The sequence below is a fragment of the Lissotriton helveticus genome, chromosome 11, assembly GCF_964261635.1.
Source record: "Lissotriton helveticus chromosome 11, aLisHel1.1, whole genome shotgun sequence".
NCBI classification, from domain to species: domain Eukaryota; kingdom Metazoa; phylum Chordata; class Amphibia; order Caudata; family Salamandridae; genus Lissotriton; species Lissotriton helveticus.
The window spans coordinates 516,613,628-516,627,639 of NC_136072.1; the positions used below are offsets into that span (position 1 = coordinate 516,613,628).

Sequence of the window (14,012 nt, forward strand, 5' to 3'; positions counted from 1 at the left end):
ATCAGACCCGCCATTTTGTGGCATCATCAGAAAGTTTAATCTACCTGGACACGTTTTACTAGGTAGAGAAGAGGGTTACTTGGTGCTGAATATATGATGAGAGAAAAGCTGTGCCCTCTCAACCTCATACATAACTTTCTGCTCAGAAACCTATACAAAGTGTCACTGGGGAAGAAGAGATGAAGAGGGAGAGCTGTATTATATCATGTGAGAAAAGAGTCCTTCAGCTGAGCTAGGCCTCCAGTTTTGATTTGGTGTTGATCATGTTGTGTCATTTCGTGTCACTGCTCTAGTTGAAGAGACTCTTAAAACGGAAGAAAACTACGCACGTGCTTCATTGTTTTAAAGCAAGGCTGTTGTTTGGAGTGTTATATATATTGTTTCCACACCATTGCTGCAAGGTAAATTACGCTGCCTTTTCTCCAGCTATGATCTCCTTAAAATTCTAATGATTTTTGATGACTTTTAAAGATTTGGTTGCCTGGAAATTGAGCTTATGCTGTACTTTAAACCAGTGCCGACTTATTTGGAAATTGGAAGCGTTCTCACCAAGCCTGCGAGTTTGAAATGTCTTCAGTCACATCTCAGGCTTAATCGTTAAGCCAGCTCAGTCAGACTCTTCTAGTGCAAAAACACATTCATATTACTCTCTGTAGGGTGTAGTATGTAGGGGTGGGTGAAGTTTTTTTACACCCAGCTAGTTGGGTCAATTTTGGAAATTTTGCCCTTGGTGAAGTAGTGTGACGTTGTCCTACTTCGTGCGACCACCTTCCTTATGTTAAATCTCTGCTTGTGAATGTCCCATGAGAGGACATCCAAGAGAAGGAGATCATGACATTCTGAAGCCCTGTATAGTTACCCAGTGAAAGGTGCTGGTAAAGTCAACAGGTGCCACTGCAGGAAGCGGGGTTAACTGTCTTGTGACCGACAGGCACAACTCAGAGCCAGGATAAGTGGGCAGGCAGCAAAGCCTTGCAGGGGTGGGGCATCTGTAGGACTTTGCAAATCATTTGCCAGAGCAAAGGACATGGTGAACCTCAATTGTGGGGGTAGTCTTCCCACTGCCCAGTGTGGTCCCTCCTGGAGGCAAGAAGGTTTCCTGCTGCCACAAAGAGTTGCTCTGTGCTAGGCCTTTTTTGTGTCAATTCTCTGAAAATCTCAGAAAATGTTTCATGAAGTTGCCAGTCATGTAACACTGCAACCTCACAAACTCCTAGAAACGACTAGACTAAATAAATTTTCAGCAATGCTAAGTTAGCTTTGGCTTACTGTTTAATGCGGTGCAGTGACCTCAATGATCGACTTCCACCTACCCTGCTAGGGTCGCAAATTATGGGTTTGGGATTACCTCTCAGACATGACACCAACCCTCAATAAGTCTGACTCTTCCATTCACAATCCTACACTCCTCGAACCACCTTTGATTACATTGATGGGTTTCTATTTTGTTTCAAAACATGAAGTGTAAGCAACTACTCTTTGTATCTACATCCTCACTTTTGCCACACTTCAACTCCAATCCTGTTTGTGAAGCTCTTGCGAGGATGACGGTGCAGGGTGAATGATATTTATTGTTCTAGACGCAACCTTCAGCTGATGTAGTAATAGCAATTGATCTAAAGTTTTACACACTCAAATAGAGAAAATATTAAATTCTCTGAACTAAATCAGGACGAGACTCCACCAGTGGAAAGCCTTGTCCCATATTGTCTCAGTGGTAGAAGATATTCCACCTGTCAAATCTCTTCTCAATTTAGTTATTTTGTTTTGAAACGCGGTTAAATCAGAACTGAGCATTTTGTGCTAAAATAAGTAATAATTTACCTTAAAAATATTGAGGAAGTACAATTGCTGACCATTACTAGATGAATGTGAATTACAAATCCAGCTTACATGCCTGCAGGGGAAAGTCTGTGCAAGAAGATGCTCAGTCACACTCCAAAGTCGCCTATCAAGCAGACGCATAAACCTCGTATGGCTGTGAGTCTTTGCTAAACCACAAGGTGACCATTTGGGTAGCTTCACCAACCCACTGCTTCTCCTTTTTTTTCAGTATGCTAATATACAAAGTTTTTCACTATATGAATATTTCTTACATTTTCTTTTTTAATCCCATTAAGTAGTCATAAGCAACCAACATTGGCTTCACTGCATTGCATCAATAGGAACAAGGCATCAGAAACAGTGAACCCAGGGAAAGTCTATCTAAACACTGAGAGGTGATTATGTCATAAAACAAAAGGCTTTTGTTGAAAGTAGCAAATGGTAAATTTTCTATGGTACGGCCCAAGGGCAGCAAATACAAGAGTGTAGTCAAGTACATTTCGAAGAGTTTCATTGTTAATTGGTAAAGAATGGTGCTTCTTTACTTGTGCCCCGATGGGAGTTATTCTAAGCATATTCATGAGCTTCTATTCCAGAAAATTAAAACACTCTGGACCCTGCTGGGATATGGGCAACTTGTAACAAAGGGGAAGGTAAGTCCTGACAGAACATTACCGACTGTAACTATAAAAGCTAGGTTCACCACCCCCATCAGTTCAGGTAAAACACTGTCCACTATCCTTAAAGACGAAGAATGCAACCAAAACACATCATGTCAATTCACCAAATTGTCAAGGGGAAAAGTGACACTACATATCCAAACATAGCTCTAAACCCGTCCCAGGATTAACCACTTGTCCCACCCTTAGCCCGACAAAACTATTTTTGGTGAAAAGCCAGGAAAAGGCCAGGAGTGAAACATACGAAAAGCAAAGAAGGGCTATTTGAGTGTTATTTACCATCACGTTGGTCACCCCAGCTCATAAATCCATTGTCCTCCAACAGAACCACCATTAATTCAATGACAGCAGAACAAGCTCATTATATAACCACTAGCTTAAGTGTCATGGTTTTGTCAGTAACAGAAATGTGAAGTGACATAGAGTTTGCAACCTAACACAGACCCTAACTGCCTTCACATCACGTTGTCAAAACCAACCTGCCAGTTGAGCAGTCTCAAAAATTACATGGTTTGCATTGAAAGGCATACTGCTGTTCACCATGCTATTCCAAGATTGGAATTCAACAGCAGGGACATAGCTACCATGGAGATGGCAATATTGCACTAGATCTGGCCGCTGAGAGCCAGACATCAGCTCAACATAGATGCTGGCTATTAGGCCGAGAGGATGTGGGCAATCTTCAGTAGCAATTGCTTCCCTCAAGCTCATATTTCAAATCTGCAGTACTGCTTATGTAATTAAAAAGAAATGGTGAAATGGTTTTTCGGGTTATGTTTGGTACTCAATTCATCTGAAAGTATGACTTGCAAATTTCACAGTTTCAAATTGCCATCCTAAGGCATGCATTGCCTGGAAAACAGTAAAAGTGATGATATTGTTGAATCTGCTCAAGAACAGAATCAATACTATCTCTTGCTCAGCCTTAGGTTATATTCCAGATCAATATAAAATATGCATTTTCTGAATGAATTCTACTGACACAAAAGGGTATACTCTGCAATTGAAACAGACGTGTAGACACTCTAGCAGATTTAGAACTCATAGGAGTGGGCGCCTTTGAGGGAAGGTTTTTCTAGAAAACTTTAAAACTTTGAAAAGTAAAGCATGCACAATTTTTTGGTTGGGTGTCTATAACGATGATATCTCAAAAGTTGGGATTACTGCTGCTTTCATTAGTGACATCCAATTTCTTTTTAACCAGGTCCTCTTCCTTCCCCACTCTGAGGAAATGGGAGAATCCCAGGTCATAAACAGAAAGGAACTCTGTTGTTTGTGGCAAGTTGGGTCGATTAGCAGAGCAAGCTCCTCAGGATGTCTCATGCCTGGATTAATGTAGGTGTGACCTCACCAGACTTTGAATTTAAACATCCGGAAATCGGACGTAAAATTGCATCGCCAGACTTTTGCATGTAAACAAAAATCCTCCTTTTATCCCCTCCTGATGGCCAAAAACTCCTTCTGAATGCAAAGTCTGAAAGCTGTCCATTCGTTCTTGGGAATCGGAGATGGGGAGACCGGTTCTTAGAGTCCATTCTGCCGGCTGTAGCTAAAGTCTGGCTCCTCCATTGGAGTCTCTGTGACGAGTGAGATTTTGGAGTGTGTCCTTCCAATCTCTTCGAGAGCAGAGGCTAAAGAGTCCAAGTCTCCATCGTAGGGATGCTGAGCTTCCCAGAGGTCCAAGATCACGGCAGACGGGCTGCTGTATGTTGCAAAGTAAGACAAATTCCTGGAATAGAGAAAAGGAGAGGGCACAAAGCATTGAAAGATGAGCGAACCCTGGTTTGAATACAGAAGGACATAAACATTAAAAAACATTTTTTTATGCATAGAAGATTTTCATTTGAGCTCACGAAAAAGGGCACAACCAAAGATAGGCTTGAGACTTCGTATAGTAAAAAAAACCTTTATCGCAACCCAAGATTATGTCTGTCTTGAAACTGAAAACCACCACTTTTGAATTTGTCTTTTCTATTTTTTATTCTCATATAATGCGTACTTCTTAGTTACCTGATCAGTACACCTTTATATGATTTAACAGTAACTGGAAGATACCATAAGGGAAATGTGGGGTTGAGAGGCAACAGAAAAGTTGTATAGGAGGGATGCAATAAAGGGTAGGCAGTTCATGTTAGAGAGGTGATGCTGAGGACAAAGACATTAGGTCTGGGCCAAAAAAGAAACTGTTTTTAAACAGGAAATCATTAACGCTTGCTTATCACTAGACAAAGCTCACAGTATTCTGCGGCAAAAATACGTAAAAGAACAATTTGCATTGTTGGGAAAGCCTGACTTATTATTTAGCTCACAAAGTTCCACTTCTATCTCTAAAAAGCATTTAAAGACACATTTTTGACTGCCTGTAGGCAACGAAAAGAAAGTAGCGAGGTGGTGGAGAAAAGAGTTCGCGCCTATATACCATTAGTGACCACAGATTCAATGGACCCTAACCTACACTTTGCTTTTCAGCATCAACAGAAAATTTGTCTGTCATGGTTCAGATTCAACATAGTACTTTTCCTGGTCTAGTATCCCAGCAAAGCATTTGATGAATCCCTTATCCTTGTGATTCGAACTCTGTACTATCCACACTTCACCTTTTCTTCTTCTGTAAATTATATGCGATACCCAGGCCAGCACACTTACTTCCACTGCGGAGGTCGTTCAACATCAGAAGATATAGGTCTGCCTTACTCTATCTTCAGTTATTGCAGTCAGAATATATTTGTCTCATGGCTTACAACTTTATTTCTGCTGCTATTAGGTTGAGGAATTTGGTAGGAAAGTTCAAAGTACATTCATCAATGGCTTTTATTATGGTACTGTAAGTCGGCAGATCCTTTTATCATATGGACCACACCTCTATAATTTATTTATGTTTTGTTTTTCGATTGGTGTTGGTCGATTAAAATGCTGATCTTGTACATGTAATGAGGACGTTTTAATGTTATTGCTAGTTTAAAAAAAATGTATGTGGAATATTGTATGGTTTTATTGAGATATAATACATTGAAATGTTTATGTATTTATGCTTATAGGTTTTTAACACCTTGGCTGCGGCTGGAATTCCACGCCGGTGCTGGACATTCCGATCGCGGGCGTGGTCATGATGGCTCCCATCCGTCATCAGCACACGCCTACCTTGACTCATGACGGCCGGGAGCCGTCATGAGCATCGAAGGGGTTAAACCATATAAAGCTTGTTTTGATGATGTTGATAATTGTGAGTGGTTGTTGTTGCAATGAGCCCCAATGTCACTGAGATCAAGGTGAATTTAAAATATGGGCATTCAGTATAAGCCATTTGATGACGGGTAAAAAGATCTGAACCTCCAAGTAAACTGTTACCTTTTTTGTGAGTTTAAGGCATATCCAGAATCCCTTTTCATATGTACATGCAGGCAAATGTATCCAGATAAAAACAAAATGATCACATAAATTCTTAAAGAGGGTCACCTATTATTACCATGCATTTCACCTCATTCAATGGCGATGTTCGACCGCCAAGTGTTTTTGGTCGTTTTATACAGTGCAAATTCAGCCTGATGGCATTAGAGCACTTTACAAGAGAACCAGCTTTGTAACACCTGTTTTGTGAACACGTGAATTTGTCCAGAACTAAAAGATGCTGAGCCCTGGTTGGGATTCCAAAATGACTTTCTAGTTCCAAAGTCAGCAACCGCTAGGTCACATCCACTAATGTAGCATGAATGCATGCTATACTAATAGCAAAGCCTTGAAAAGGCATTTTGAATAATGTAAAAACGACTAAATAAAAAGGACTGCTTTAAAATTGATATGACCTACTTTCAATAGCTGGGTGCACCCCCGTCAGTCTATAAATGTTAGCTTATGTGTGTGAATTAATGGAAAATGAAAACTGGGAAACCACATTTGAGGAAACCAAGTCATGGAAAAATAATTTTATAGAATGACAATTTTAAGGAACAATCCAAAATTAAATTAAACTTGGGTTGAGTTTAGGACTACTGTGGGGTTTATGGGTTGTGGGATGGGTACTGTTTAGGGTGATGAGGGTTTTTTAGGGATCAGGAATAACTGGAGTACGGGCATAGAAAAGGGGTTTTAGTGTTCGTAGATGGGTAGAGTTGAGAGGTGGCTTTTATGGTTCACGCATGAGGGGTGTGAGGTCTATTTAGGTTTCAGAGATAGCTGAAGTGTAAGGGTGTTGAGGGGTTTTAGGGTTCATAGATTGGACGAGTTTAGGGCTGTGTCAGGTTGTATTGTCATCGTGAACACTGACAGTCAGGTAAGCGAGCGACAATCAAGAGGAGCATCATCGCTACAAGATGGTAACTCCATTTCCCAGCATGAATCGCATTTCTGACATTGCACGCAGAATTGTGTGAGCCACTGGGAAAGCCCAGTAAAAACCGTAAGAAGTTCCTGCAACAACTGATGATTATTCGTGGTAGTCAGTGGACTTCTTGAGTAGCCATAGGAAAAAGCGGTCCGGTAAGGGTGCTGGAAGCACCGCCTGTGACATCAGTGGAGTTGTTCTAAGTCAGAATATCACTCCTTCTTACTTCTTTAGTTGTTTGGCTATGTACATTTAATCTCCCCTCGTTGACGAGACCTGTCATCTTACAGGCTCATGCGGAGGAGAAGTTTTGGGTTTCACAAAAACCTTATTTGTACGCCAACGCCCTTCCTTTTGAGGGAAGGATTCTCGTTAGTGTCTCTTCGGGCGGTGAGTAAGCAGTCCGCTACTCTTGCTGAGGAGACTGTGTTTTACACCCACTATTTGGGCTCTTGTGTGCCTCCTCCATTGTAGAGACCGACCTCTCTCGGCTCATGCGGAGTGAGGACATTATATATGGATTAAGTGGGAGTGAAGAAACTCCTGAAGCTATTTTGTGTGTGAACAAGCAGCTGGCATTTCTGGTTTCTCACTCTTCATTTGCAGACCTCCTTCCCTGCATTTTCCTACCTTTCCTTCCCCCGCTTGACCATCCCAAGAGTCTGTGCTCTGATTGCAGGTCAGACTTGGGGCTGTTGACAGGTGGACCCCTCTGAGCATCGGCACGACCCTTAGGATACAGCAAAATTGGGACAGCTGGTGAGGGGTTTTAAGATTCAATTATGGGTAGCGATTGGGGTGGTGAAGAGTGTTTATGATTCAGGATGGGGATGGAGCTTATAGTGGTGAGGGGTTTAAAAGATTCAGAAATGTGCAGAGTTTAGATGTAGAAAGGGGATTTCACGTTTCAGGTATGAGTAACTTAGGCCGATGAGGATGTCTAATGGGTCATGGATGGCTGGTGTTCAAGGGTGGTGATGGTTGTTTAGGGGTCAGGGATGGGTGAAATTTGGTTGTGCTGAGGTGTTTTTATGGGGGCAGGGCCTGATGGCGTTTAGGGGCTGCAAGGGATCAGCAATGGGTGGATGAATCGGCGAATTAAAAGCATCCGAAGTAATTGTTTAACAATGTAAAATATCTAAATATGAAATCATGCCCTCTGAATTAAAGCACTGAAATAAATATCTCCAACAAATCTGTTTCTGAAAATAAGACCTGGAAAACTGCATTTACACTTAAAAAACAAGCATTCAAAAAGCTGATTACGACCAAAAGGCATTCTATGATTTGGTTTCTGTGAACAGGTAAATGTCATTAATTCTGAAAATGTACATAAAACAGTTTAGATGGTATAGTTTCTCATTAATGGTATTCCATGAAATAATTTTTCTATGAAATCCATTTAACCAATATTAGCATCTATAGCTGTAGACCCCCAGCAGGGGAATGACAAACCTATTTTTTTATTTGAAATCTGAGAAGTATAAAGAATATACAATTTTAGCTAGCACACTGGCAATCACCAACCCTGCTTATATTTAAAGAAGAATGTATGTTACACTCTTGAGTGTAGAGACCACCTTGCACAGAATTTGTAAGCATGAACTTCAGATTTTCTCTTGAAAACTCTTGGTTAAGATATTTGTAAATGCAGAGAACTCATTATTTAAAATTGGTTGTTTAATCTGGGCTGATGCTCTAAAATCAGCTATCCGACATCTCAATGTAGTGTTCACTGTTTCTTAAAATAAATGAAATGTAACCAAAGTTTCATTATTTTACTGAGATGATTTTATATTAGGAGTTCTTATTTATTGCATTCATTAGTGATGTCCACAATACTTCTTTATTAGATGTAATATCTAATGAAGTTGCAGTCTCACTACATGTTGTTAGGCCACTGTTGCTAGGCTAGGTCTGGGATTTAATTTTCACTTAGTGCATTCTGGGTGCTTCAATTTAGTATGTTTCCAGTGAATCAATTGGACTAACTCACCTGATATAAGGTGAAAAAAAGACATTCACAAACGCAGAAGTATGACTACAATGTTGCATTGGCCGAGGGGCATAGAATGACTTTATTGAGAGGGCTCACCAACAGAAATCACAGAAGACGAGACACAAAGAGGTAAATTAAAGCAACTTTTACACACAGGATCATCACTGTTAATTACGTTGCTTTCTGCTAACTAGTCCTCCTTCTTTGACACATGAAAACGTGACTCCCTCTGTGTTCAGTTGAACCACTCTCAAAACACCGAAATTGGCTAAATGTACACAGATTCACCGGGACAGATGGGGAAAAACCAGGGCTGTGTCAGCAAATCCAAGATCCCTGTTCAACCTACTATTTGGGTTCTTGTGTGCCTCCTCCATTGTGGAGATCGACCGCTCTCGGCTCATGCGGAGTGAGGACATTATATATGGATTAATTGGGAGTGAAGAAACTCCTGAAGCTATTTTGTGTGTGAACTAGCAGCTGACATTTCTGGTTTCTCACTCTTCATTTGCAGATCTCCTTCCCTGCATGTCCCTACCTTTCCTTCCCCCGCTTGACCATCCCAAGAGTCTGCGCTCTGATAGCAGGTCAGACTTGGAGCTGTTGAGAGGTGGACCCCCCTGAGCATTGGCACGACTCTAAGGATACAGCAAAATTGGGACAGGCTGGTGAGGATTTTTAAGATTCTATTATGGGTAGCGATTGGGGTGGTGAAGAGGATGGGGATGGAGCTTATAGTGGTGAGGGGTTTACAAGATTCAGAAATGTGCAGAGTTTAGATGTAGAAAGGGGATTTCACGTTTCAGGTATGAGTAACGTAGGCCGATGAGGATGTCTAATGGGTAATGGATAGGCTGGTGTTCAAGGGCGGTGATGGTTGTTTAGGGTTCAGGGATGGGTGAAATCTGGTTGTGCTGAGGTGTTTTTATGGGGGCAGGGCCTGATGGCGTTTAGGGGCTGTGAGGGGTCAGCGATGGGTGGATGAATCAGCAAATTATAAGTATCCGAAGTAATTGTTTAACAATGTAAAATGTCTAAATATGAAATCATGCCCTCTGAATTAAAGCACTGAAATAAATATCTCCAACAAATCTGTTTCTGAAAGTAAGACCTGGAAAACTGCATTTACACTTAATAAACAAGCATTCAAAAAGCTGATCACGACCAAAAGGCATTCTATGATTTGGTTTCTGTGAACAGGTAAATGTCATTCATTCTGAAAATTTACATAACACAGTTTAGATGGTATAGTTTCTCATTAAGGGTATTCCATGAAATAATTGTTCTATGAAATCCGTTTAACCAGTATTAGCATCTGTAGCTGTAGACCCCCAGCAGGGAATGACACACCTAATTGTTTATTTGAAATCTGAGAAGTATAAAGAATATACAATTTTAGCTAGCACGCTGGCAATCACCAACCCTGCTTATATTTAAAGAAGAATGTATGTTACACTCTTGAGTGTAGAGACCACCTTGCACAGAATTTGTAAGCATGAACATTCAGATTTTCTCTCGAAAACTCTTGGTTAAGATATTTGTAAATGCAGAGAAATCATTTAAAATTGGTTGTTAAATCTGTCCTGATGCTCTAAAATCAGCTATCCGACATCTCAATGTAGTGTTCACTGTTTCTTAAAATAAATTAAATGTAACCAAAGTTTTATTATTCTACTGAGATGATTTTACATTAGTTCTTACTTATTGCATTTATTAGTGATGCCCACAATACTTCTTTATTAGATGTAATATCTAATGAAGTTGCAGTCTCACTACATGTTGTTAGGCCACTGTTGCTAGGCTAGGTCTGGGATTTAATTTTCACTTAGTGCATTCTGGGTGCTCCAATTTAGTATGTTTCCAGTGAATCAATTGGACTAACTCACCTGATATAGGGTGAAAAAAAGACATTCACAAACACAGAAGTATGACTACAATGTTGCATTGGCCGAGGGGCATAGAATGACTTTATTGAGAGGGCTCACCAACAGAAATCACAGAAGATGAGACACAAAGAGGCAACTTTTACACACAGGATCATCACTGTTAATTACGTTGCTTTCTGCTAACGAGTCCTCCTTCTTTAACACATGAAAACGTGACTCCCTCTGTGTTCAGTTGAACTTCTCTCAAAACACAGAAATTGGCTAAATGTACACAGATTCACCGGGACAGATGGTGAAAAACCAGAACTGTCCCAGCAAAGCCAAGATCCCTGTTCAACCTACCTGATATCATTGAATTGTAAGTAAAAAGTTCAGGACTGTAAGTATATTGTCTTGTTTACATGGAGCAAGAGTGCAACCATAAATTGCCCCATCAAAGAGAAATGAAAGATTTTGGAGTTGATAATCAAGGCAAATTAAGGTAACTTGTGCCAGTTTTGTTCTGGTAGCCCCTTGCATGCGGGGCAGATTCCCCCGCTGTGCTGTGGGGAGGGGGGCACGTACAGCGCCCCCGTGCTCATGACGAGCTCAGCTCGTCATGAGCCACGGTGGTCGTGTGCTCATGACACCCGTTCCTGTAGAACGCTCGCCCATCAGGGGAATTAGCCCAGCGTGCTAGCATTCCAACAATCATGACGAGCTCAGCTCGTCATGAGCACAGGAGCACCGTGGCTCATGACGAGCTGAGCTCATCATGAGCGTCGATGAGGTTAACAACTGCGGCTATATCATGAAGGACACATATGTACGATCCTTGCCTCAGCACAGGTGTGCACTGCGCACATGGCGACTGTGGGTCCTTTCAATAATCAAACGGTGCTGCTGTGATTGTGCTGATACTGTGATTAAGAGAAAGTCTTGGGTCAGCTTAATTTGACTGTTAAGTCCACAATGATTCTTCCGCAGAAATGGACCACGTCCCTATTTACATTAAAAGGTTCATTTACCAAGTTCTATGCATTAAAAACGAAAAACATTCCTGTATATATGCAGATGAAGTCAAAGAGTGTTCAGACGATGTGCAAAGTAACTGCACAGACATAATCAGGTTTCTGTTGAATACGCTCAAAGGCCTCCTGCCTAGGTCTACCACAAACACCCTTTGATCTAGACCCTCATGTGGTGGAGGTAGTTCCACTCCTGCATTTAATAAGGGTGAGGGGTACCTTTAATTTCAGGAGTGTGGATACTCCAGGGGTTACAAAGGGAAACCTGAAGTGCCACTGAGGCATGGGGGATAACAGAAGAACGTGTTAATTACTGAGCCAAGTCCCCTGATTATTCTCCATTCTCTACTTAGAAGACAGAAGCTGCTTTGAGCAGCCGGAGTCCATTAGAGAAGTCTTCTGACTTTATCCCAAATCTTGTAATCTTGATATGGAGGATGGCTACCATTACCAGCCACATCGTTAATTCAGGGAATCTCATAATAGGGGCCCAGGTGTCTACCGAGAATGCCTGAGGCACACCGTGAGGGCATCCAAAAAAGTATTAAAGGGTTTTTAAAAAAGACACAGACAGACAGACAGACACACACACACACACACACACACACAGCCCCCCTTCCGGATCCTGGAAAATGTGCATAAGATCCACTAATTAACAACAGGACCACCCAATGACTTGCACAAGGCCTGTGGTGAAAAAGATGAGAATCACCTGGTGGGTCTGTAAAACCAAAACAAAAAACACCTTCAGGAGATACAGTGAATCCAAAGACCACTTTCAGGAACAGCAAGCTAACAAAATGGCTGTTTGTGTGGTTCTATAATACACCTTCATGCACAAAACACAGAAGGAGGGTGCATGTCTTGAATCAAAACAAACGAGAGTCCGTGGCGCGCTCCTGTTTGTTAATCAATCATGCTAGCGGCATAGCAACACAAGTACCTAATTGAAGCAGAATGTCTTCTAAGAGCTATCAACCTGCAAAATCAGTAGCAATCTTAAATATAATTAAAAAAGGTGTCATTTATTAGGATTTGACAATCAGTACCTAAGATGGCACAGCCCATATGAAGTCACCTCACTATGCACCACGCCTATAGAATGAAGTCCATTGCCTGCAGCGAATTATGTAGCAAATAGGATGTCATGTCAGGCATGCTGTTTTGCGCATTAAGCCATTCAATCACATTTCATAGCATATTTAAATTGTGTCTGCACAGCATCGTGGGAAACATTTGGACATTTACATGAACGATAATGTGCGGAATAAAATTGCATTCCATTAAAATCACGCCCCAGTGGCTGCAGGCACCGGAGTGACTCACATTTCTAGCAATTATGCAAAACGTCCAAGAAGAGTCATCAAAAATAGCAGTGTGGTGCAGGCTCCTCGGGTACACATTGCAACTGTGCATACTGCCCATGCACAGCAATGGCATATCAGGAGACAGGTGAGGGGTCCAATGGAAGGGTCATACTGGGGCAGAAAACAGACCCAGCAACAAGCATATTAGTAGCTATCAATACGGATTCAGGTAGCTACAAATATGGCCCACATTTGTAAATCAGAGCAGCTAGACAAGCTGTATAATTGTTTTGCAAGGTATGGGGAAACTGCATGCATTTGTGCTTGTTGTAGGCAATGTTTGTGTCAATATAAGAGTAATCAAAGGTAAAAACTGGCATACCAGAACATAAACAGATCCACAAACAGCCAAGAGAACAGTCCACACATTGGCCAAACAGACCGGCTCCTCATGTACTTCCAGACTTCCTTGAATACCAGTTTGATCCTTTCCAATGGGATACAGGAGGATGAGGGTAGACAATATGAAGAGCAGGTAAAACACAAATGACCCCTTTATGAGTGGCCCAGATTTCAGGGAAGAGGGGATGCTGAGAAAGGAAAGAAGAATCTTGTCCTGTATCTCAACCCCTGAATCCAGGCATTATAGATGCCCTGGAATGGGAAGCATTGTGTGGGCTCAGAAAAACCCCAAGGTCCTTCATACCATTCTAATTTCTGGCAGATTCTGTGGATTTAACTAAAAACATTTTCCACCTGCTCCAAGCATGAGGAAAATGTCAGTGGATCCGGTGGGTGATTTTAGGGTGTGCGGAAATGAATGCAGTAATATCAGGTAGAGTCTTCCCATAACATATAATTGAGTGTGGGGAAAACCCGCCCACTCAAAGTTGGCTGGATACAAAGATCTTGCCAACCTGTAATGATAACTATAGATGTTTTCTTATCGATAGTCCGCATAAATGTAATAAAAACACTTTTACATTTA

At 41.4% G+C, this 14,012-nt stretch overlaps 1 protein-coding gene across 1 annotated transcript in view; it reads right to left on the reverse strand.

Annotated features, from left to right (window-relative positions):
* Nucleotides 1-1,931: 1,931 nt before the first annotated feature.
* The window catches only part of UNC5D (unc-5 netrin receptor D), a 1,369,357-nt gene continuing 1,357,276 nt past the window's right edge, over nucleotides 1,932-14,012 (reverse strand). The window contains exon 17 of the mRNA XM_078666140.1: nucleotides 1,932-4,233. Coding sequence (XP_078522266.1) covers nucleotides 4,029-4,233 — 205 coding nt within the window. The 3' untranslated portion in view covers nucleotides 1,932-4,028. The remainder of the gene's footprint in view (nucleotides 4,234-14,012) is intronic.